The sequence below is a fragment of the Alternaria hordeiaustralica genome, assembly GCF_023758085.1.
Source record: "Alternaria hordeiaustralica strain BMP 2776 chromosome Unknown scaffold_4, whole genome shotgun sequence".
In the NCBI taxonomy this organism is placed as follows: Eukaryota; Fungi; Ascomycota; class Dothideomycetes; order Pleosporales; family Pleosporaceae; genus Alternaria; species Alternaria hordeiaustralica.
The window spans coordinates 1,017,654-1,041,990 of NW_026056776.1; the positions used below are offsets into that span (position 1 = coordinate 1,017,654).

Sequence of the window (24,337 nt, forward strand, 5' to 3'; positions counted from 1 at the left end):
ATGGTGTACAACCTCGATTCGTGAAAGATCGTGTGGGGCTCGGTCGTATCAACAACGGACGCATAGCAGTATTTGTCGCCACCCGTGATGCTACTAGCGCTTCTGTAATCTCAGCGAGCTCGTAGTTGTAAGCTGGGCATGGCTTTCTCAACGCTTTGGAGTATAAACCTGAAGCGTGTACGAGCGGCCTTATTCTTCAGGAATGATTCGGTCCACAGCTACATCTCGGTTAGATTCTACCTCAGGAGTGTAATCGCATTGACATACCTTTGCCGTTCTCGAGCAAGTACCCCGAGCAGTCAATCTTCCACTCATCACCCCTCACCTTGACTTTCGCAATACCGAACCTCAGAACGGCGAACTTGAACTTCAAAAAGAAGTTGGTCCACTTCTGATGTACCCACCGCGCTGAGCCCTCCCACACACGCGCCGCAATGTTCATATGTCCCAAGTCATCCCAGAGTTTCTGCCGCTTGAACCGTTCTGCCTCGAGCAACTCAGCCACCATGGGCTCCGTCTTTTCACTGATTGTCGCTTTCCCCAAATCCGTGTATATGACGCGCTCTTTGAGCCACGGCACCGGCTTGACTACCATACGCAATTGCATGGGCCCGCCCTGCAGACTAGGAAGGACTTCCAGTGCGCGCATGCGGTTGCTGGGCGCGGTGCAGATGTAGCAGCCGATGATGATGAAGCCCACTCCTACCACGACGTAGGTCGGTCGGACGAAGAAGGATAGGCCATTGTCTTTGATGTCGTCATTGAACTTGATGGAAAATGCTCCGACACCGATCCATAATGCTCCCGTTCCGTACACCTTGAGATAGTACCACTTGTTCTTGGGCGCTTGGTAGAGGAGGACTGGCTGGCGTGTTTGGACGACTTGGCGGAGGACGGGGTCGCTGCTCACGAATGAGCTGGGTTTTGGTGCGACTACATTGGTCTTGGGATATTGGTAGCGTCGGAGCACGGAGGATGTGAAGGAGCGATTCTGCCGTATCGTGCGTATCGTGGTGGGTGTGAAGAACGATTCCCGTGTTCCGAAGAGGGCGGCGCGGAGGGATGAGGGGAGGCGGAGGGTGTGTTGGCGCAGGAAGGCGTCGAAGCCCCGGGAGAAGGCGGGCATTGTGAGTGCAGTGGTATGGGGTGTTCAATCAGCGCTATACACCGAGCATACTCCAGCAAGTCAATGCGGCAGTATGTGGGCGTGGATACCTGGATGCCGTCGCGATATGTCGGAAAAAGTCCAACTAGAAGCGGCCCAAGCGCGTCCCGCTCGACACCTCCGAAGCTTGTTCCGCCCAACATTTCCCGCCAGCAGATCAGCACCGTCGCCAAACACCCTCCTGTTCCCACTGCCATTGACTCCGTCCGTCAATTGACCTCCCCATGGCTTCGCTCGCTGCGGTATGTAGGGTCTCGGCGCGGGCTGCCTCGCAGCAGTTGCGCAACCAGGGTGCTCGGAGAGGACTGCACTCAAGTCAGGCTTCACTCGCTGCGCAAAGCTTCAACATGCCTGCGCTTTCACCGACCATGACCGAGGGTAACATTGCGAGCTGGAAGATCAAGGAGGGAGACTCTTTCTCCGCCGGCGACGTGCTGCTCGAGATCGAGACGGACAAGGCACAGATGGACGTTGAAGCGCAGGATGACGGTATCCTGGCCAAGATCACTGTACGTGGGAAGATATGTTAGCTTCAGGCCATGGCTAACACGGACTCCAGGTCCAAGACGGTTCCAAAGCAGTCCAGGTCGGCACACGGATAGCCGTCACAGCAGAGCCCGGCGACGACCTGTCCACCCTCGAGATACCCGCAGAAGAGAGCCCCGCGCCCAAGAAAGAGGCCGAAGCGCCCAAGGAGTCCAAGAAAGAGCCTGCGCCGGTACCAAAGGAGGAGCGAACCTCTGCCCCGCCTGCCAAATCCGATGCCTCGAAGAAAGCCTCCAGCGGCAAGGCCTCCAAGCAAACCTACCCGCTATACCCCTCCGTACAACACTTGCTCGAAGTCAACGGTCTGCCAAAGGAGGAGGCTGATAAGATCCCCGCGACTGGTCCTGGCGGCAGGCTGCTCAAGGGAGACGTGCTCGCATATGTTGGTCAGATTGAGAACTCATACCCCTCGGAGCTGGCGAGTCGCTTCACCAAGCTATCGCACCTCGATCTCTCCAACATCAAGCCCATGCCCAAGAAGGAAGCATCAAAGAAGCCAGCAGCCAAAGCACCAGCGGTTGTCGAAGACCTCCCTATCGAGGTAGCACTACCCGTCTCCCTCACCGCAGTAATGGAATGCCAGAAGCGCGTCAAGGACTCAATAGGCGTCTTCCTCCCGCTCTCAACCTTCGTCGCGCGCGCCGCCGAGCTCGCCAACGAGGATCTCCCCCGCTCGAAGGTCGCAAAGCCAACCGCCGACGAGCTGTTCAACGCTGTACTTGGTCTCGACAAGGTATCGTCAAAGTACTCGCGGGGCAACCTCATGCCAGAAGTCACCGCGCTACCACCAACCACCATCCCCAGCAAGCGCGCCCCAGCACCAAAGTCGGACATTCTCGACATGCTAGCCGGCAAGAAGACCTCCGCTAAGCCTGTTTCGGGCGCAGCGGGCGTCGCAGGACCTCTCAACGTATTCAGTGTGAGCGTGCCCAAGGGCGACGAGAAGCGCGGTCGTGTTTTCCTCGAGCGCGTCAAGACGGTGCTTGAAGCCGAGCCAGGGCGATTGGTCGTTTAGGTGAAGATCGTTGCGCGATTTGTATCATATTGCATCTCTACCTACCTGTTTGGAGGGTAGAAGTACCGGCAGGTAGCCATTCCCACCTCATACCAGAAAAACCCGAATACGTCTAGAGACTACATCGACGCCAGGTCACCTATCTTGTAGGTTTCCAAGTTGATGTAGGCCGCAGGCCTGTTCAGTTTTTTTGCTTGGTCGACGTGTTCCCACTACACTTTCATGACGAATACCAATTTTTAGACGAATGCTTTATACTTGTTCCTCCTATCGCATGCATGACCCGGCCTCATCATTAGGTTATCCCTCCAAGTTGAGGAGTCACACGCGCGGTACTTCCCCTAGAGAAACTACCCCCACAACCCCCTCACGTTTCCATTCTATCCCGCGATTCGCTGCCCACATGGTGTTCTTGACGATCTCATCTTTTGCCGGCCTGGTGCGGAGAGTTGAGAGGTAAGGTGTCGGGGTAAAGTAAAATGCCGCAAAGCTACCGCGTCGCACCAATGCAAAATACCGCAGTTTACTTCGGCGGCTGCGCCTCACTGTGATTGTATAGATAGGAAGACCGCCCAGACAAAAACAATTTTGCATGCACTCTCGATCTTTTGTACTTGCACATTCGTTCCTTCTGTGTCTGATACTAGCAGTCACGCCCGAAGTGGTTAGTGCGATGGGTCCCATGAAAGCCCGAGCGCCAGAAGGGAATTCCGTCGGTTGGACTCGCAGCGGTAACGAGGACATCGCACACTGCAGTTCTCAGAAGATGGGAACATAACATGTATGATGTGGTAATCTTCTTTATTATATCTAAGGATCGTAATGCACGTTGTCGTGATCGTGTCTAAGCATTCTATATAACTAACTTTTGTGGTAGGCAAGTATTCTGCTCTTAGAGAGCAGGAACGCCTCCTTGCATGCCCTTAGCAGGGCCTTCCCATCCTTCGATACCTCACTTTATACAGTTCCTCCATAGGTAAGGCTCTAAGCCTTCTCCTGCATGTTCTCGCTGCCAGCGACAGAAGAGTCGCGGCTGTAGTAGCGACCAAAGACACGGTCCTCAATCTCCATGTTCTTGTCGACCTTTCCATTACCGTGCTTAGCCGCCATACGGCGGAAGTAGATGCGCTTGCACCACTTCCAGAACTCGATACCGGCAAAGAAGATACCAGTCTCGATGAAGACGATACCCCACTCCCAGTCGATGGGCGCGTGCTTGAACACAACGGTGTTGAGAACAGGGATGTAGATGAGGGGGAAGAGGAGGACAAAGCCGATCATGATAGCCCAGAAGAGGAACTGGTTCCTCCATACATCAATCATCCACTGGGTGAAGTAGCGCTTGCTGCCAGGCTGCATGCGGAAGAAAGAACGACGCATGTCGATCATCTCCCATGCGAGGAAGAGAGCGAACCATGTCAAACAGGCGAATGTGCAGGCGCGCGCACGGAAAACCAACTCGCACTGCTCGGAATAGGTCTCGTTGCAACCCTGACCGAGCTCTCCGTCTCCGAATCCAAAGACGACGAGCACGAAACTGGCCAAGCACAGAAGCGTGATCCAGAGACCATAGACGACCATGTCGACGAGGAACTCCATGGTGAAGATACCCGTCTTGAGGGACTGGGGCGGACGGTTCAGGATATCAGGGACGGCGCGTTCGAAACCGAGACCCATGTCTGGCAATCCAGACGTGGCCATGATAATCCAGACAACCTGGACGGGCGCGAGAGGGAAAACGGAGAGACCAGTCCTGTCTTTGAAGGCAAGACCCACGAGAAGAGTACCAGCCTGAGCGACGTTCTCAGCCAAGACGTGCAACACGAACTTCTGAATGTTGTCGAAGATACGGCGACCTTCTTCAATGGCAGCGAGAATGGATGCGAAGTTGTCATCTGTGAGGACGATATCCGAGGCTTCCTTGGCGACGTCAGAACCAGCTTGACCCATGGCAATACCAACGTCGGCACGCTTCAGCGAGGGAGAATCGTTGACACCGTCACCAGTCATGGCGCAGAAACGGCCGCGGCGGTGGAGAGCCTCGATCATGCGAACCTTTGTGCTAGGCGCACAACGGGCTACGACCAACGGCAGGACAGGGAGCTCATCGACTTGATCATCAGTGAGTTCATCGAATTCAGAAGCAGTCATAACCAGCGACTTCGCGATATCGGCAGAAATCCTCTTGTAGCGGTCGGCCGATGGCAGAATGTGAACTTCAATGGCGATAGCCTTTGCTGTCTACATAGACAGTCAGTACATGTTTCAAATGCTTTTCGTAACCAAGACTTACCTCAGGATGGTCACCAGTCAACATGTGGACCTCAATACCAGCCTCGTGGCATTGGCGGACAGCGACAGCGGATTCGGGACGAGGAGGGTCGTAAAGACCGATGAGACCACGGAAGACAAGGTCGGATTCGACAGAGGTACGAGCAACTTCAGCACCCTTCTCAACTTCGCCGGGGTACTTCTTGCTGGCCAAGGCCAAGACACGGAGACCAAGACTGGCCAGAGCTTGCATGTGGGCAAGGATCTCCTCGCGGAACTCGTCGGTGATGGGTTGGGATTGCTCCTTGCCATCAGCGAGGTAGGTGGTACAGCTCTGAATGACGCGCTCGACGGCACCCTTCGTGAAAGCGTAGTTGCCTGAGGCGTGCTTCATGATAACTGACATGCGCTTGACGTCGGAGTCGAAGGGAAGCTCAACAAGGTCCTCCCACGTGGCAGAGTCGCCCTTGACGAGATGGCTGCGATTCATGCCGAACCGGGAGGCGAAAACCTGAATAGCGATTTCGGTGGGATCACCATGAGCCTCCCAGGCGCCTTCATTGTTTTGCTTTACAGCAGCCAAGTTGGCCAAAGAAGCGACCTTGAGGAATTCACCGAAGCCTTCGATGTTGTGGCCTTCAAGCTTCTCAACTCCGAGACGCTCACCGCAGGCCTCGCCTCCGGACTTGAGATCCATCTGGCTAGGGGCAGCGGAGCCGAAGCGCACGTGACCAGCGGTAGGGTCCTGAGGAGCGGTGGAATCTTCGATAGTGTAGGTTCCAACACCTGGGATCCAAGCACCACGGGCAATCATTTTACCCTGTGTAAGCGTTCCGGTCTTGTCAGAGCAGATGTCGGTAACACCACCGAGAGCCTCGAGGGACTTCAGGTTTCGGACGATGACATTGCGCTTAACCATGGACTTGGTACCAGCGGCCATGGTAATCGTGAGCACAACGACCAAACTAGCGGGAATCATGGACAGGCCGGTGGCGACAGCGTAAATGATGACTTCCTGGCGAGAACTGAACTCGTTGGCTGCAAGGACGATGATGGCACACACGACGGCAATGAAGAAGAGCAACACGGCTAGCTTGGAAAGCTTCTTCTGGAGAGGCGTTCCGACGTTGAGACCCAAAAAGCGACCAATAGCGTCGGTAGTGGTGAGTGTGTAAGCCTCGAGGTAACGGTGAGGCTTTGCCTTTCCGTTCTCCTTTCGCTTGACAGGTCGGACCTTGGACTTGGTCTCGCGGAGCTGAGCAGCGATAGCACCAATTTCGGTGTAGGCACCGGTCGCGAAGACAATTCCCTTGGCTCGGCCCTTGGTGACCGAGGAAGAGCTGTAGGCAACGTTGAGACGATCTCCGGGACCAGTCTTCTCTTCGAAAGTAGCGTCCTCTTGCTTGCGAACAGGCAGGGACTCTCCGGTAAGCAGAGCCTCGTCAGTCTCGAAGTTGACGGCGTCAAAGACTCGGATATCGGCGGGGATGGTGTCTCCAACCTTGACCTCAATGACATCTCCAGGAACAACGTCGGCGGAAGGGATGGTAACTTGCTGGCCACCGCGGATGAGACGGGCAGTAGGCGAACTGAGAGAGCGTAGGGAGTCCATGGTCTTCTCAGCAGACCATTCCTGGAAGAAACCGACGACGATGTTGAGACCAATAACGAAGGCAACGACACCACCTTCGATCCAGGACTTGATACCGAAACTGACAGCCATGGCCATGATGAGGACTAGCGTCATAGCGTTGGCGACCTGCGCGATGAGAATCTTAACTGGGGAGACGCTCTCAGCTTCTCCAAGTTCGTTGGCGCCATAGTCGTCGACACGACGCTTGGCTTCGGAGTCATCAAGACCATGCCATTCATCGGTCTTTAGCTCGGTCTTGACTTGCTCCAGCGTAAGGCTGTGAGCGGGCGCGGACATTGGCTTGTTGCATTGTCCACTGACGTGACCCTCAAGGGTCGTTTCTTTCTTCCCCATGATTGTGGGTGTTTAGGGAATCAAAAGAGTTGGATGTTGGATGTTCGGTGTTCGGGTTGTAAAATTGGGTTGATATGATACGGATATCGGCAAGTCAAGACAGCAATCAGCGCTCTAGTCTTCTGCGTGCTCTGGCCCCGCGGACTATAGCCACGTGGACAAATTTGTTGGATTGGGTGTTGAGTTTGGTATGCATAGAGGACCTCAGGAGGGGGCGGGGGTCAGACTCCTCCAGAATTACGCCGTGATTGGCGAGTTGTGGGGTTTGTGAGGGTGGGTTTGAAATTGGAAGTGACGAGGGAAGGAGTTGGCAAGTTTGGAGCAAACGTCAAACGAGAAGGAGGTGGTACCGACAACAGGTGGTGAGGAAGAGAAGGAAAGGTCTCAGGCGTCGTGAAGATATATGTTGAGTGGTGGGGATGTCGGTGTAGGAAGTCGGCTCTCCAAGAGACATGCCAAGCTCGACAGTTCCCGCCAAGTACACTATGTCGCGATTCTGGAGGCGAATGCCAGGCTAGCGACCAAAAAACTTCTCCACCCTTGGCAGTGAAGACAGCCATTGAGTGCTCGTCACGTTACCGGGGTCCGCAGGGAAATCGGGTATGCGGCATTCCTGGCCTTGGCCTTTGCCTTGGCAGGCATCAGGATCTTCTTGAACCTGCCTCTTCGACTCGTCACCTGCAGAACTTTCCGTTTCAACACCGCGGTGGAGCAGACGATAGGCGTTTCGCAGACTCAAGCCTTGCCTAAGCCTTGTCTTGACGCGTTGTGAATGGTCGCATGCGGAGCATCGTGCAGCCTGGCGGAGTCGAGATCCAGCGGAGATTCCCCGGTGCACGGACCTCGTGGTGAAGAAAAGTGTGGAGCGACATGCCGGAGCCGCGTGTATGGAGATACACTGCGAACTGGGCGAAATACTGGGCGAGATGTCTGTATGGGCCCTGCACGTGGGCTTGGCCGTTGAGGTGATTGATAGCGCCGTGGCTCGAAAGAGTTCTACGCCGTGGTGGCCGCGGCTCTAACATGACGTCGTCATGGCACGCCAGGGTCCGCCGCTTGTGTTCTCGAGCCCAGCCTTCTCACGGGCTTAGCTATTGCTTGCTGCTCCCCCAGCCTTCCAACCCAGACACTGTGTCACACTGTCTGTGTAGCATGTCGTCCTCAAATCCCGACGCCGCGCCGTTCTTGCAGTATCACGAGCCCGAAAGTAAGCGCTCCTTGTCACAATCGTTCAGCACCTGCATACCCCGAAACGTCGATCTAAACTAACGCAAGCTTAAGTCGTCGAGATTCTTATCCTGGTATCTTTCTTCACCTTCTTATGGCTCTCGGAGTACGTTTCGGCCAAGGTTATCCGTGCCGGCATCATTGGTCCGATTGCGGTTGGTATCATATATGGCGAGCCGTTGGCGAATATCCTCGAACATGATTGGGCTGGTACGCGTCCCTGCTGCAGAAAAGGCGCTATGTGCGACATTTACTGACTCTGCGCCCCGGTATTTAGAGACGTTTCTATATCTTGGCTACATTGGCTTGATCTTGATTATCTTCGAGGGCGGTTTGAGCACTCGCCTTGACCTGCTCAAGGCCAACTTCACGCTGTCGATCTGTGGGGCGGCCACAGGCGTACTGTGTCCAATAGGTTTCAGCTACCTGTTGCTGTATCTTGGGTTCGGCTATGGCGCTGTCGAGACCTTCATCATCGGCGCTGCTCTGAGCACGACAAGTCTGGGCACCACCTTTGCCGTTATCTCAAGCGCCTCCAAGGATGTTGATCTCAGCCAAACCAAGGTCGGCGCGGTGCTTGTCAGCGCTGCAGTCATTGACGATGTGACAGGTCTTGTCATGTCAAGTGTCATCCACGACCTGGGTGATGTCGCGTCCGGTGGAAACGTCAACTTGGGATGGCTGATCGGCCGGCCTATTCTCGCATCTGGGGCCATGGCAATTCTTACCCCAGTCCTCACCAAATGGGTCTTTGCGCCTCTGTTTCGAAGATATGTCGAGAGGCATTTTCACAAGTTCGACCACTTGTCAAACATTATGCTGATGATCCTGGTATTATCAGCCTTTATCTCAATCGCAGCCTTCGCAGGGACTTCCATCCTGTTTGGAGCTTTCCTCGCCGGCGCCTTCTTGACGTATCTCCCTTCTACACACCCGGAAGGTCCCTTCGTGGTTATGAGCCGCGAAGAAGGCGAGCGCTCTAAAGACAAGTCCCCGACTTTTGTGCATACCTTTGAAGTATACTGCCTGGACGCGCAGCAGTATGTACTTGGACCTCTTTTCTTTGCTAGCATAGGATTCGCGATTCCGTTTTTGGATCTTTGGACTGGAGAAGCCATCTGGAAAGGCGTCGTATACACCTTACTCATGCTGGTGGGTAAGGCTCTCGTCGGTGTTTGGATCCCTATCTGGGGTGCCGCAAAGCATGATCCCAAGAAAGCACAAGAAGCACAAAATGAAGCATCCGCGGCCGAGAATGGCAACAACCTTGAGAAGGTGAGCTCGTCGCCTTACTCACCTACCCGAAAAGCCGCGGTACAATCCGCCGTCTCGCCCATGCTTTTGCTGGGCATGGCCATGGTCGCCCGTGGAGAAATCGGTCTACTAATTGTGGAAATCGGTTACAACAACACGCCGTATGTCTCTGCGGAGGGTTTCATAACAGCCATATGGGCTATTTTGCTGAACACAATCATTGGGCCCGTGTGTGTTGGCTTGGCCGTCAAGTACAGAGGTGCTAAGATCGGCAAAGGACCTTGGGGCTTGGTACCAGGCCCAAACCAGGCCATCGAAGATGAGATGAACAGGAGGAGAGAGTCGCGTATGAATGACCAAATGCAAGAGGAGGGAGAAGCGAGAATGGAGGCGCATCGTAATAGTCGCATGGGTTGATCGAGGATTTTCACGAGAGATGAGGATTTGCAAGACAAGCAAAAGTAGATTTATCGCGCCGACGCATGTTGTATAATGTTTATGTAATACGTACCGTACAGTAATATTTGAATGATACCTTGCTACTGCGAGTTTCCTAAACACTTTTTCTCGGCCACACAATCATGTGATAGAGAAGATAGCCTATCAATACATCGCTGCAGATAGCGATTGCTGTGCGACAATGATGCCGTAAGCCTGCATATCCAGATTCAACGCGGAGGAAAGACCCCGCCCGTCTCCAAAGGGAGTTCCACACCAACATGAAGTTCTAACTCAAGGCCTCCTCATCTGTTCCTATCCATCAGAATACCCCAGCATAACTTCCGTCGAACACACAAATCTCACACCTCAACCAACCAGCAAAAAATGCAAATATTCCTGCTGCAAATCCTTTACCTCGTCTTCATGGCCACCCAGTTCTACGCATTAGCCTTCCACTTTAAATCTCCGCCCTCTGGCCTCGTATATCCGTATTCCATCCACCTACTCGCGCTCGTCTCATATGTAGCGGGAACACTATCAGCAGTACCGCTCCTTCTTGCCACATCATCCCCAACACCAAGCTCAACCACCACAACCCTAGCAATAACAATAGCGTCCACTTTCCTCCTCAGCAGCATACTGTTGTTCACATGGATGGCGCTAACAACGCGGCCCGGGACATTCGCCGTAATCTACGGTCGTGTAACACCACAACACGTCATTGACACGGGTCCGTATAACTACATCCGGCATCCGACGTATGTGGCTTATGCGTTGGGATGGGTGGGCGCTGTGGTGTATGTTTTGGGTGCGTGGTTGCCGGACTACTTGTTGCATGGACATGATGTTAGTGGCGCGTGGATATCCATGCCGGTGAGGAGTGTGGGGCTGGTGGGAGCGGTTCTGGTGCTTTTGTGGCTGTATAGGATTGGAGCGGTGTTGGAGGAAGAGCAGTTTTTGGGGTGTGAGGGAACTGTTGGTGGGGGGAAGACGGAGGAGGGGGTTAGAGGGGAGTATTTGGCGTATGTGAGGAGGGTGAGGTGGAGGTGGATTCCGGGGTTTGCGTGATTGAGTCTAGAGAGGGCGGGATGGGTGAGTGTTGTTGGGGTCAGAGATGTCGTCTTGTTGGCATGTCATGTGTTTCCTAACATCTTGGGCAGTCAGGCAGCACGAATCTCTGGAATACCCGATGGAACAAGTGACATGGCATACATTAACATACTTGCGAGAAACAAAAATTAATGATTGAACTAGCGGATGCTGTACGTTGGCGGCAATTCGCCTGCGCCTTTCTAATTTAATATACAAGACTGTGCTCTCAAAAAAAAGACGAAACAGAAGAATTCACCCCATCATAGAGTCGACTAGAAGCTAGGGGCGTTGAGTGCCATGACACACAACAGGCCAGAGACGAGACCGGCGGCGGGTAGGGTCATGACCTGAGACTGTTAGATACGAAGAACCAAAGCACTGGGGATACAACTTACCCAACCCATGAAGATGAAAGCGAGTTGGCGCCAGTTGACAGCACCAAGATCGTAGTTCATCAAAGCAACACCAACCGCTGAACCAGTCAGACACTGGGTGGTCGATACTGGGAGACCAAGTCGAGAAGCCAGCAAGACGGTAACAGCAGCGCCGAGTTCGACAGAGAAACCGCGGGTGGGCGACATCTGAGTGATCTTGTTACCAAGGGCACGAACGATGTGATATCCGTAGAACCTATGGTTCTGTTAGTATAATTCTCATATGATGTTTGTAGAAAGTCTTTACTTACCAGAAACCAAGACCAAGTAGAAGACCGGCTACGACCAAGAACCAAACGGGAGTAGGAGAGCGGGTAGCCACCTCTCCAGCAAGGTATGTCTGATAGACGGCAGCCCATGGCCCGACAGCGTTGGCTACATCGTTGGAGCCGTGAGCGATGGACATCATCATAGCTGATACAACCTGACAGTATGTCCACAAATGTTCGACGCGAACGTCATAACGGATGGCCTTGGAGTGAATCGCGCGCAGAAGATCGTTGTCGTGCGTGATGACGTCGCAAGTTACACCCCTGAGGAAACCGAACTTGGCGTATGCCCACCACTTCTGAGGGTTAACCCATGAGAGATGCTGAACAGGGACGATCCAGCGCTCGTAGGGCTCCGGTGTCTTCAGTCTGCGAACAGGCGCATTGGTGCTTTCTTCTACGCGTGTCTTTTCGGGGTCGCTAGGAAGGACACCACCGTCCTTGGTCGAACCGGAGGGCGATCCAGCATCCACTTTCTTGATCTCATCGTCGTTGGCGGAGTCAGGGATAGTATGCTTTGCGTTGGTTCCAGCATGAACTTCGCCGTAGGCATCCTCGTAGTAATCGGTGACGTATTCGTTTCCTTTGCCTGGCCAGAACAGAGTAGTGCTCTCTTTGAGGAGTAAAGGACCCAAGATGACGTGCCAGACCCGGACACGGGGGTCCTTCATGATGAGCTTGCGCTTGAAGAACGGGATGAAGAAGATGTAGCAGATTGCCAAGCATCCAAAGAACACTCCCAAGATGATACCAGCAGCTTTGCCAGCTCCGAATTCTTCGAGGGAGGGGGCAGTAGGCGCTTCAACGACAATGAACAGAGCCAAGATAGCTCCTGTCATGGCGAAGTAGAAGGGAATGAGGCGCATAGCGTGCTTGAAAGGGTCTTTGCGTTCGAGAACCGAGTACTTGACGGTGCCGAAGATGATCGCGGAAAAAGCACCAGCAATCAGAGGTGCGATACCCCAAGAAGCAGCAACCTGTGACACCGAGCCAGACTCCCACGCCCATTTGACAGGGGCCTGGCTAGCAAAACCGACTCCGATGAGGGCGCCTACCACTGTTTGCGTAGTTGAGACTGGCATTCCCCAATGCGTGGCTAGCATCAACCAGAAAGCACTACCAACCTCTGCTGCATTTTAGCTCAGCCTCTTCAATGGAATCAGAAAACTCACCAGCACATCCCATGGCCAACATGAGCGCACCCGGATTGCCCTCGAAGCGGTCGATCGAGATAATGCCGTTCTTGATGGTTGAGGTCACACGTGCTCCAAGTGCAACAGCGCCAATGAACTCTGTGACCACAGCAAGAGGTCCAACCTGGACCATAGTCAGGGTACGGGCGGCGACCGAAGTGGCATACGCGTTGGCGACATCGTTGGCGCCGTTTCCGAAGGCGGAGAACACAAAGGCAATGGTGGTGATTGCAAGAATCCAATCATACTTGGCTGTGACTGGAGACGCCATCTTGAGTGTGCAGTTGCAGAGCTGTGTTTGACAGAACCCTGGTTCCTGGGACCATGGCTAGTCTTATATGATCAGAGTACATGTAGCACATGGCAGTGCAGGGCGTCGGCTTGATGCCGAGCTTGGGGTGACCAGCGTTGCCCAGAAGACAAGATATGGAAAGGTGGGCGCCGAGTGTCTGGCGACGGCTGGCATCGCACATATATGAATTTCAGCCACTGGGGCGCGGTGTTACCACCATGTTCTTGCTGATGGTGAGGCTCCGCCAAGTGCATGAGACGTGCCCAGAGATTCCGCTGTCTTGTCTCCGCCTTGGAGCGGCCGCAAGCAGCAAGAGTTTTCGGCCAATAGGCTTGTATAACTCAGACACGCATTGAAGCAGTTGGCTATCAAGACCGCGCGTGCTCCGAGATGGCTACGGGGCCTTGTCTTGAGATGGCAGCTGTGGGATCAATCAGCGTGTTGGGAGCGGCCGTGCCAGAGCACGGCGGAAGGCGCTACCAGAGCCATGGTCCAGAATACAGAGAGCAGTGGCATCGAATCGCTGGTAAGAAGCGACATTGCGATATATACTGGTGGTTGCTGGTTGCGGTTGCGAGCTTGGAGGGAAGGTGGAGTCAGTGGAATGGCCCTTGCGCTGTCGTCACAGCTGACGCAGCTGCATAGCTGTCTTTGCGGAGAATTCCACTGCGATGGCTCGGGCGGTTTCGAACATCTCTGCGACATGCTCACCTGTTCTGAAGACATGCGCGATACAGCAGTCGTCTTTCACTCATCTTTTGACTCTTCTGGGCTATGATTCCCGGGTGTCCGCGCATCAGACTAGTGATCCGAGAGCCGAATGGAGGCAGGCACGCAGACGGTGCGAAAGCGATGTCGCACAGCAGGAGAAAGCGTCTGGATAGCCATGGTAACACTTGCGCCTGATCTGCAGATAGATGACAGCCGCCCTGCGCCGGTGCTTCAGGTACCATAAGAACTGGTCTTAAGGTCGCGTGTGCCTGGGCGATGGTAACGCTGAAGCTTGACAGCGCACCGATCCGGGGTAAAGGGCCATAGCCAGCGACACAGAGCCTCATGGGGACCGGCAGCTGCAGCGATTCCGACGATGTCCATGCGCCGCGTTGATTAACTATTCCCGGAGCGCGGTTCATGGATCGGTGCGCAACGGTACGCGACTGAGGCTCATTTCTAGAGTGTTCCAAGGTTCTCTATATAGAATCTGACAGGGGCTGCAGTGATGAGGCGAGCTCGGGAAGCAGACAACACGGAAACAGCGGTAAGAGCCTCTGCGCAGAGTAAGCCACAGGGTGAATGGAAGCAAGCAGGTTTTCAGAATCAGGAGTCAATTCATTAAACTCAAGATTCCCTTAGACCGTGAGTAGCTGCGCTCGGGGTGTTTGTTCGCAGCCGTGCCTTCCCCACGCTTTCTCCGACCCCCGCCAATGGCTCGCAATTAAAAATTAGCTTACCTCCGAGCTCGCTGCCAGCCGCGAGCTGTCGTCGACGGCGTAGAGGCCGACTCACCCCATCCGCGTCGCTACACCCTTCCTTACTAACACCTGGCCCCAACCCGGTCAATTGCAACCACCGTTTGCTTCCCGGGCTGCTGTCATCCTCTCACTATGGCGACCGTCACGGAAGAAGTACGCGAGGTGCTGCTGGGCACCACCGACGAGCCCCAGCTGTCGCAGCTCACGCGCGCCGCCTTTATGAAGCACGCCCAGAAGGACGAGTCAGGCGACTACTACCTCGACCAGGACCAGTTCATCACAGCTGTCGCGCCCGAGGGCGAGGACTTCGTAAGCAGGGCTGTCTGCAATGTGTCGAGTCAAGCAAGCTAATGACGTGCCCGCCTCCAGCACAAGATCAAGCGGTTCCAGTATGGCATCCTCTTCCAGGTCGCCGATCGCGACCAGAAGGGCAAGGTCAGCATGCACGACTGGTCCGTCTTCCAGAACCTGCTCGCCAAACCCGACGCCGAGTACGAGGTCGTCTTCCGCTTCTTCGACAAGCAGCGCACCGGCTACATCAACTTTGATGACTTCTACGAGACATGGAAGGCGCACAAGACCGAGGACAGCCTGCCCTTCGACTGGGAGGGCGGCTGGGCCTCGCTGTACATTGGTTCCAAGAAGCACAGGCACACGATGACCTACCCCCAGTTCGCCCAGCTGCTGCGAGGGCTGCAGGGCGAGCGGGTACGTCAGGGCTTCACCTTTTTTGACAAGAACAAGGATGGCTTCATCGAGCCGGAGCATTTCCAGCGCATAATACGCGAGACTGCGAGCCACAAGCTTTCCGACTACCTCCTCGAGAACCTACCCACCCTGTGCAACATCTCGGTTGGCAGCAAGATCTCCTACGCCAACGTGCGCGCCTTCCAGAACGTCATCCAGCAGATGGACATGATAGAGCTTATCATCCGCAATGCCACACAGAAGAGCTCCGACGGCAAGATCACCCGCACAGATTTCCTCAACGAGGCCGCCCGGATAAGTCGCTTCAACCTCTACACACCCATGGAGGCAGACATCCTCTTCCACTTCGCCGGTCTCGACGAGGCGTCTGGGCGACTTGGTCTGCGAGACTTTGCCCGCGTGCTCGACCCGTCCTGGCACAGGGCAGGATCGTTGGCCGCTCAGGGTATCTCCGAGTCTGGGCAAAAGGTCTTTGCGACCACAAAATCGATATGGCACGACATTCTAGAGTCGGTCCACCACTTCGCCCTCGGTTCGTTGGCTGGTGCGTTCGGTGCCTTCATGGTCTACCCCATCGATCTGGTCAAGACAAGAATGCAGAACCAGAGGAGCTCAGGCGTCGGGCACGTCCTGTACAAGAACTCGCTCGACTGCGCAAAGAAGGTCATCAAGAACGAGGGATTCAAGGGTCTCTACTCTGGAGTCCTGCCCCAGCTTGTTGGTGTTGCGCCCGAGAAGGCTATCAAGCTCACGGTCAACGATCTTGTTCGTGGCAAGATGACCGACAAGTCAACAGGCCAAATCAAGTTCCCCCACGAGATGTTGGCGGGTGGAACTGCGGGTGCTTGCCAAGTTGTGAGTTACTACCTACTTGCACTTCCTCTATTGGCAGCAAGTACTAACACACTATTATAGGTTTTCACAAACCCTCTCGAAATTGTCAAGATTCGGTTACAAATTCAGGGTGAACTGTCCAAGAACGTCGAGGGTGTTCCCAGGCGGTCTGCCATGTGGATCGTCCGCAACTTGGGTCTCGTCGGTCTCTACAAGGGAGCTAGCGCATGTCTCCTGCGTGACGGTATGTTCTGCTCTCTCACACCCGCCGGATGTCGCTGACCGCCTGCACAGTCCCCTTCTCTGCCATCTACTTCCCCACCTACAGCCATCTGAAGAGAGACGTCTTCGGCGAGAGCCCGCAAAAGTCGCTCGGTGTCCTACAAATGCTGAGCGCTGGTGCCATCGCGGGTATGCCTGCAGCGTACCTGACCACACCGTGCGACGTGATCAAGACTAGGTTACAAGTAGAGGCGCGCAAGGGCGAAGTTGCATACACTGGCCTGCGCCACGCAGCGTCGACCATCTGGAAGGAGGAAGGCTTCAAGGCCTTCTTCAAGGGTGGTCCCGCCCGTATCATGCGCTCGTCACCACAATTTGGTTTCACACTGGCTGGCTATGAGGTTCTACAGCGAGGTAAGTCTTGCATCGCCTTGTGATGCGCCAATTGGCCACTGACATGTCCGCAGCTCTCCCGATGCCGGGCTCTAGCCACGATTCGGCAAGCTTGGAGCCATCCGTCGGCCTTGAAGAGGCAACGGCGCCGCTGCCGTACCTGCGCAGCCGCAACGCGCTCAAGGTGATTCTCGATCTCGACGAGAACTTTGGTCGACCCAAGCTCCCCGCCGGCACCAGGTTTAGTGGAATCCCTGGATTTGGCAAGAAGCCGGAAGCGTGATGGCGGCATGCACGTGCTTAGCCGATGTGCGTTATTGCGGGCGAGGATAAAACGGGATTGGACGATTTATGGGTGGGATACCGTTTCTGGCGCCAACAACAGCTTTATCAGCCACGATTTGTTTTTGGGCGTTGATCTACCGAGGAGCATGTTTTTACTCGCCAGTTGCCAGTGACTGTGGGGGTGGGCGTGTCTGTCACATTTCTGTTGGAGCATTTCTCAGCGGCACAGTAGTAGACAAGAGCGCATGCAGCATAAGACTGTACGATAGGCGGTCGGTGGCATTTGACAGCGGGTGGAGAGGGGAAGAGGGATGCAGTGCATGCTGTCGCTGGACACGCATGCACATGTAGTCGATAGAACAGGAGGATTACCCATGGCAGTTAATCTAAGCGTCGAGGTCCATCCAAGTGCGGCCGGGCAAGCGAAGGTGAAGCCGCAGCAGGGCAACGCACCACGCCGCACGCACGTCGTGCCGCGAGTATCCCACTGACAAATGCCACGCAGCGGAAGAATTAGCAGAGACGTCGGGAGGCTATTGAGTTCGTGTTAGGGCAGCTGCAGGTTCGCAATAGGGCCGATGGAGGCTTCTCGTTCTTGGGCGTGCAAAGAGGCGGGGCTGGGCTCGGTCCCCGTGGAGTAGCTCTGGAGCCCTGGAGGCCTGTGGGGTCCCAGAGCAGCTAGCGGCCCTCGGTGCGGGGATGGCAAACTTCGGTGGGAGCCTCATAAAAACTGGATTGGATTAGAGCCTCGCGCGCTGTAGGTAAGCTGGGGCTGCGCCTCGCAGGAGCTTGGGGGAGGGCGACGGCGACTGGCGCGACGGCAGCACAGTGACTTTGGCTGGATCTATTGACTTGCACACACAACCTTCGTCTTCGCTGCCCAATTCCTGCCACCCCGTGCTGTCTCCCGCACGCTGACCTAGCACCCCGACTTCCGCCTGTTCCAGCGTCCGCATCAAGGCCGTCCAGCCAACAAGCCCCCGCAAGTCAGCCTCCTCATCCGCCGCAGTCCCTCCAAGGCCAGCCGTCCATCCTCCCCCTCGATGCTGTAAGGGCAGACGAGGCTCGCACACTGCTACCCACCCCTATGCTATTCGTGACCGCACGCCCGTCACATCTGCGCCTGCGCGAGTTGATGTTTGCGATCGGCAGGCCCCTTCGACACCGCCTTGAGGCTGAAAAAGAGCCGTCGCACTGGCACCCTCGGGTATGTTTTCCACCGCGCAGAGCCGCTTCACCGTTGGCGTCGCTACTTTGCATCATATCTCCACATATAATTCGCGATTCATGCTTCTGCTCGCTGCATTCCCACCCCGATGACCAACAACCCGTCTGTTCCACTCTCTCACCCCTGCTCTGCCCCAGTCGCTCGACCCGAGCGTCTCTAGCCCAACTCGCATCCGACGGCACCGCAGCTTTTCTCATTTCTGTCACCATCCCACAGACACGCAGCCCCAGCACTTTCCGCCTCCATCGTTGCGAGAAGAATGCAGCCCATGGTCATGCTGACTCTCCTCCAGACAGCGATTCAAGACTGGTCTTGCTGTGCCACCCGCTCTCTTCACCGCCGCCTGGGCCTATCCCTGGGAGCCTTTGCTGAACGGTCGTTGGGATAATCGCCAGTTCACTCCACCTAACTAACGACCATCTTCCTATACCGCGGAATCTGCTGTCCAGATGCAGGTGCTCGACGCCATCCAATCCGTGGAACCAGTGGAATACTACCAGGACGACGACCATTTCTCCAAATCACCACTCTTGGAAGCTCGTGTTGTAAAGGCAACACCATCTCCGACGCCGCAGCCACACGTGACACCAGTCATCCGTCACCTACCCAACCGACAGAGTGTCAGTCCTCCTCCATCTCGAAATCGGAAAAGGCCTAACAAACATAAGCCCCGAACTCGCCCCACCCAAGGGGACTGGGTGCTCATTCGTGAGATGGACCCAAACCGGCCAGACATTGCACAAAAAGCAAGCGAGCAGGCCTTGAACTCCGACTCTGATTCGCACTGCTCTGAGGATGACGACATGCCTGATGCCGACTCTCCCGGCACGGCAACGGCACCGTCCGTCTCCAACAATGGCCAGCCAGTGCCACCAAAGGCTCGTCCTGCCAACTCAGCACCTACTCTGCAGGAAGTGCTTAGCTCAGCACCTGATTCAAAAGCGACAGCTACCCACAGAGACTCAGTGATCGAAGACGAAACTACTAGGCCTTTCGGATTTGCAGCAGATAGGCGCACATCTCAAGCTTCAGCAGTTCATGTAGCACCAAACGGCGTGCATCCCAGTCCAAATGGAACCGATCGAACACTGTCTATATCGTCCGCCTTGTCGAACGCATCGTTGTATCCACCGAGCCAGCCACCTCGAGGCTTTCCCAATGGCCATCCTCAAGGCAATGATCCAGCACCATCTCTCGGTCTAACAATTCCGCAAAGGGGAGGACTTCCAGCAGACACACTGCCTGCGTTACAAGCCCCATCTCCTGCGCGTGATGGAGCAGCTACTTCGCCTAGCCAGCAGCTACCTTCGTTCCGTCACATCGATGATATTGCGAGATCAGCAACAAATGACCACGAAGCAACGAGAGCAAACAGTATCAGCTTCCCCCATCGACAATCGGTTTCCTCAGTAGGAGCGTCACCAACATCGATGGTTCGCCAGCTATCCATGAGTTCTCATTCTCCAGCCACACCGTTCCCTTCGCTAAGTGCGTCATCGCCAATGAGTGCCCACGATTTACCACATCGTGTCGATCTATTCCTCCGCACCTCAGGAGGAGGCGCATTCGGCACGGATGCTCGGAGACCTTCGCACGCCGCGTCAGACAACAGTCCTTACACAGCGACACTGCACTCTGCATCGACGAGCGACAGCTACCAGAGCTCGGAGGGTATCAGCCCTGGTACACAGCAAACGCCTATTGAGCAAAGACCTCGACATATGAGTCTAGATGGCGCGCTTGCGTCGAGGGTCCTGCCACCTCCGCTTGGCTCTGGTCTACAACAAAGTGTGACTCAGCATATCGTTGGATCCTTCAAGTGCGATTATCCAGGCTGCACCGCTCTTCCTTTCCAGACGCAGTACCTTCTTAAGTGAGTCCAGACTTGAGTATCCCCAGTATCATAGGGTCGGACATGCTGACCTCTTTAGTTCACACACCAACGTTCATTCCTCAAATCGCCCGCACTATTGCCCTGTCAAAGATTGTCCGCGAGGCGAGGGTGGCAAAGGCTTCAAACGAAAGAACGAGATGATACGGCACGGACTTGTGCATCAGTCGCCTGGCTACGTATGCCCGTTTTGTCCGGATCGCGAACACAAGTATCCAAGACCGGATAACCTGCAGAGGTACGCACTCACGGTGGAAATTCTGAGCAGTGCAGAGCTAACAAATCCTGTAGACATGTACGCGTACACCACACTGATAAAGACAAAGACGATCCGCAACTTCGTGACGTTCTTGCTCAGCGGCCTGAAGGCGGTAGTCGAGGGCGGAGGAGACGCGTAAGCGACTCTGGTCACTGAAACCACCCTTTTACTTCGACCTTCACCTCTTCGACTTCCACTCGATCTTCTTTGAGTCACGCCGCAACGCCATCCAATTCGTGTCTCGCCTCGGTAACTCCCTTCACATCTTCTTCTTTCCCTCTTCTTCTGGCGCTTAGCGATGCTTTGGCGTTAACGGGGCGGTGCGGTATGGGAAGCTACGATTGGGAAGGCACGATTTGAAGGCGCAGGCAAACCCGCCTTTTAGGGCGAAGGAACGGATACGAATTCTTGTAATCCTATTGAGCATCTTACCTTTCTTCGGCTTTCTATCCTTCGCTCGATCTGTTCTACTTTTAGCGACTTTATCTTTGGCTTACTATAATCGTTAGTATAGTAATCTTTCTCAACATGTGTTGCATGATGGATCTGCTGTATTGTGTGCGTGTGCCTGTATTGGGCCTAGGTACAAGGGTCTTACACACTTCGAGCTGCATTTCCGTGGTACCGAATGCTTCAGGCCCGCACACAACATCACCACTTTCTGGCTGTGATGGAGTGCATGCGTAAAAGACTGCTTTTGGTACATCTTCTCTCTGATTGGTGACTCACTGTGTGTGTGTGTGTGTGTGTGTGTGTGTGTGTGCGAAAACCTCGAAATCTGGTTCTATCCCATCCCATGGTACTGCCATGACCCATAAACGACGAGTGACTGACGACTCCCAACAGACATACACGATGCCTGAATCTCCCAATAAATAGCGACGTTCCCTCTGATAAGTGCAACCTCGTTTCTCACACACCAAAACTCCACAAGTCCGAAATACCTAGGTACCCACACAACACTATGAGCCCGATCTCGGTAGACAGGAAGCGTAAGGCCCACCCGGGAGTGGGCGACGTTTGCAACTACATAGCCGCAGTAAACGATCAGCACACGCGGAAGAAGATCAGGAGAGACGACGATGGAGGCCCACCGCACATGGCCACCATCCCAACAGGCACGAGACGTACCCGCGAATTACCCCTGACCAACATCCGAGCATTCTGCGAGCCTCACAACCGCCATCTAGAAACCGTTGAGATCGAGAGGCTGCGCGGCCTACAAGACGCGATAGACAAAGCCATGGCCGGCACCGGCGAATCTTTGAACATCACGACCAACGTACCCAAATCCATCTATCTCAGCGCGCAACAAAGGAGAACACTCAGGATAGCGCAAGAAGTGATGGACAGAGCGACTTTCAAGATGAGAAAGGAGAAACATGGAAAGAGGGCAATGGCTATCAAGAATAATGCTTCATCTCCTCAGTGTATCCACGCTCGTCCTTCACGGAATGATGCCGGCTGGAGTGTTCTCACACTGCCCGTCTTGCACGCTGCGGACACTCTGGAGACGGCGCTCTTCGCAAAAGCTATGTTAAGAGAGGTCAACAGGTTACTAGCGGAGAAAGAGGGTTTGAAGGTCAGGATTTCGCTTGCGTGGAGTGATCGTGAGACGTCGGGTTGGAAGTTGAGGGATGAGGAACATGGGATATGATGGCACCTGGACACGGATGGGTTGCAAGTCTATAGTGGAAGGTCTTTTATTGCTGCAAGCACGGGATCGAGACTGGAAGGAATCACCTGAGCAGTGCTGCCACCTCATATAAGGAAAAAGCTGAACAGGCCTGCAGACTACATCAAGACAAGAATCTGCGAAGTGAGTGACCCAACGTCAACGTAGGCTCTAGGTTGTTCGGTTTTTTCCTAGGTTGGCGTGCTGCCATGGGCAGTCCACCATTGACTTGCAGCATGCGTTGCACCAGTGGGGGTTTGATGCAGTAAGGGGTGGGACCGAACATGCCGTAACTGAAATCGGCATCGCGCATCTCCTCGCCAGCACCTTCGGCACCTGAGCAAGGTTGCAAGAAGTCCGAACGAACGAACAACATACGACTAATGGCATCAATGTCAATCGCAATCGAAGCATAACCCGATGATCGAGCAGTGTGGAGATAACCTTGAGCTCGGCTGAGAAAAAGAAACGACGAGGAGACGCTTGTCGTTTCCAGGGTTGCTCACAGCGATATCTCGCGATGAGCTGCGCGGGGTTTCAATGCGCCAACGCGGCTCAGCGTATATATTGATAACCCTGCATCCGCAGAGCCCGAGAGGAGACTCCGTTCGTAGATTTATAAAGAACAATTCTCGCTTTGAGATTTCACATCTGTTCAATTGCTCATTTCCCAGCCACCTCGTGCCCCTCGTTTCTTCTCGTTCTGACTCGCTAGCGTGTCTAACACGTGAACCTCTCAACGCGTATCCCCAGGAACAGCGCGTCGCCTCAAATACTGGATGAGATAGAAGGATCTCAGTCAACAGGAACTTACTATCGATAAGAAAGTTTGGGTGACTTACGGCAATTTTTCAAACGCTCCACTTCAACAACCTACTCTACCAAAACGACATGAAGGACGGCAACATTCTACGCTGGCTGCGGCGAGAGCAGCCCACGCGAAGTCAGACGAAGCCAACGGCTGCTTCCTCACAGACAGCTCCGAGTGGCCACGTTTCGAAGCCAAAGGCGGAGAAGATACCACTCGCTGCAAGAATCACTCGAAGTGCAACTGCCACACAGAAAGTACCAATCGCTGCAAGAGTCACCCGAAGTGCAACTACCACAAAAAAAAAAGGCAGGCGGGAATGCGGTGCCATGTGGCCGAGGAAAGGACAAGACACCAAGGAGGAGGCGGACGAAAGCGCAACTGGAATACGAAAGATTTCAACGCGCGAAGAACGATGCTGGTGCCGCTGCTGAAACAGTCGAACACTCCTGCCCAGAAGAGAACGCCAGTACACTGCCATTACCAGTCGTGATGAATGCCCCAAGGACGCGCCTTCCTGCCGAAGTAGCATCGGAAAGCAGCAACAACAACTCACCGCCTGCTCTTTTCACCGCATCACCACTCACCTCAGTGTTTCGCCCACATCTACTCGAAACCAGACTTCAACAACAGCTCTTAGAAGAAGACAAGCAGCAGCAGGCCAGAGAAGTAAGAATACCCAAGCAACGGACTACGATGACAAGCAAGAGAGCAGCCAAGAGGCAGCGCAAAGCCCGGAAGGCCCGCGAAGAAGCCCGTGAAGAAGCCCTCGTCTTCATCAAGAGCGAGTCCGTCGACAGTTCCCAAGACGCACCGCGCAACTTCGCCTACGGTGCTTCAACCGGATCGTCCTCGTACCAGCACTCGAGCTCTCCCGCGCGTCAGCCACGGGCCGCGCCGAAGCGAAACAGCATCATCGACCTAATCAGACTATGCACCTACCCCGGTCAAACAATCCACCCAAACTCCGTCAACCGACTCTTCATCCTCCAGCGAGATATCGACGCCGCTATGGACGGCCAGGGTCGTCACGTATGGATTCTACGAAGGCTCCCACGCGACATCACCTTGACGGTGGAACGAAAGGAAGCCATCTGGCTGGCACAAGGGAAGATCAACCGGGTCGTGGATGAACGAGGACGCTCACGCAGACGGCTGAAGCTCGATCGATACGTGCCAGCCAATCGCTGGGTCATAATCGATCGCTATATTCCCGGCATGCCGTACCCTCTCCCTCTGCGCCGCAACGCCATGCCGCGTATGAGGGTATTTTCGAGGTCATATGCGTAGCGGCGATAACGTTGGTTTGTCACTTCCTTTCTGGGTGGACTATGTAAGAGGGACAACGATGTGTCGCAATACAGCGGACATGCCCA

At 54.7% G+C, this 24,337-nt stretch overlaps 8 protein-coding genes across 8 annotated transcripts; 5 read left to right on the forward strand and 3 right to left on the reverse strand.

Moving 5' to 3' along the window:
- Positions 1–189: 189 nt before the first annotated feature.
- On the reverse strand, positions 190–1,126 carry J4E84_003118 (uncharacterized protein; the record flags this gene model as incomplete). Its single annotated transcript, XM_049385736.1, has 2 exons — positions 190–218; positions 268–1,126. The coding sequence occupies 2 exons, from the start codon at positions 1,124–1,126 to the stop codon at positions 190–192; spliced, it is 888 nt and encodes a 295-aa protein (XP_049246613.1).
- Positions 1,127–1,512: 386 nt separating this feature from the next.
- J4E84_003119 (uncharacterized protein) lies at positions 1,513–2,726 on the forward strand (the record flags this gene model as incomplete). Its single annotated transcript, XM_049385737.1, has 2 exons — positions 1,513–1,674; positions 1,725–2,726. 2 exons carry the CDS (start codon positions 1,513–1,515, stop codon positions 2,724–2,726), a joined length of 1,164 nt encoding a protein of 387 aa, XP_049246614.1.
- Positions 2,727–3,710: 984 nt separating this feature from the next.
- J4E84_003120 (uncharacterized protein) lies at positions 3,711–6,984 on the reverse strand (the record flags this gene model as incomplete). Its single annotated transcript, XM_049385738.1, has 2 exons — positions 3,711–4,967; positions 5,020–6,984. 2 exons carry the CDS (start codon positions 6,982–6,984, stop codon positions 3,711–3,713), a joined length of 3,222 nt encoding a protein of 1,073 aa, XP_049246615.1.
- A 1,152-nt stretch (positions 6,985–8,136) lies between these two features.
- Positions 8,137–9,882, forward strand: J4E84_003121 (uncharacterized protein; the record flags this gene model as incomplete). Its single annotated transcript, XM_049385739.1, has 3 exons — positions 8,137–8,191; positions 8,266–8,421; positions 8,489–9,882. The coding sequence occupies 3 exons, from the start codon at positions 8,137–8,139 to the stop codon at positions 9,880–9,882; spliced, it is 1,605 nt and encodes a 534-aa protein (XP_049246616.1).
- A 1,388-nt stretch (positions 9,883–11,270) lies between these two features.
- J4E84_003122 (uncharacterized protein) lies at positions 11,271–13,165 on the reverse strand (the record flags this gene model as incomplete). The annotated part of the gene is made up of 4 exons (XM_049385740.1): positions 11,271–11,345; positions 11,394–11,628; positions 11,684–12,827; positions 12,874–13,165. The coding sequence occupies 4 exons, from the start codon at positions 13,163–13,165 to the stop codon at positions 11,271–11,273; spliced, it is 1,746 nt and encodes a 581-aa protein (XP_049246617.1).
- Positions 13,166–14,790: 1,625 nt separating this feature from the next.
- On the forward strand, positions 14,791–17,098 carry J4E84_003123 (uncharacterized protein; the record flags this gene model as incomplete). The annotated part of the gene is made up of 5 exons (XM_049385741.1): positions 14,791–14,967; positions 15,028–16,221; positions 16,282–16,444; positions 16,495–16,836; positions 16,890–17,098. The coding sequence occupies 5 exons, from the start codon at positions 14,791–14,793 to the stop codon at positions 17,096–17,098; spliced, it is 2,085 nt and encodes a 694-aa protein (XP_049246618.1).
- A 4,050-nt stretch (positions 17,099–21,148) lies between these two features.
- Positions 21,149–22,135, forward strand: J4E84_003124 (uncharacterized protein; the record flags this gene model as incomplete). Its single annotated transcript, XM_049385742.1, has 2 exons — positions 21,149–21,153; positions 21,358–22,135. 2 exons carry the CDS (start codon positions 21,149–21,151, stop codon positions 22,133–22,135), a joined length of 783 nt encoding a protein of 260 aa, XP_049246619.1.
- A 1,145-nt stretch (positions 22,136–23,280) lies between these two features.
- On the forward strand, positions 23,281–24,251 carry J4E84_003125 (uncharacterized protein; the record flags this gene model as incomplete). The annotated part of the gene is made up of 2 exons (XM_049385743.1): positions 23,281–23,285; positions 23,321–24,251. 2 exons carry the CDS (start codon positions 23,281–23,283, stop codon positions 24,249–24,251), a joined length of 936 nt encoding a protein of 311 aa, XP_049246620.1.
- Between the last annotated feature and the right edge of the window lie 86 nt (positions 24,252–24,337).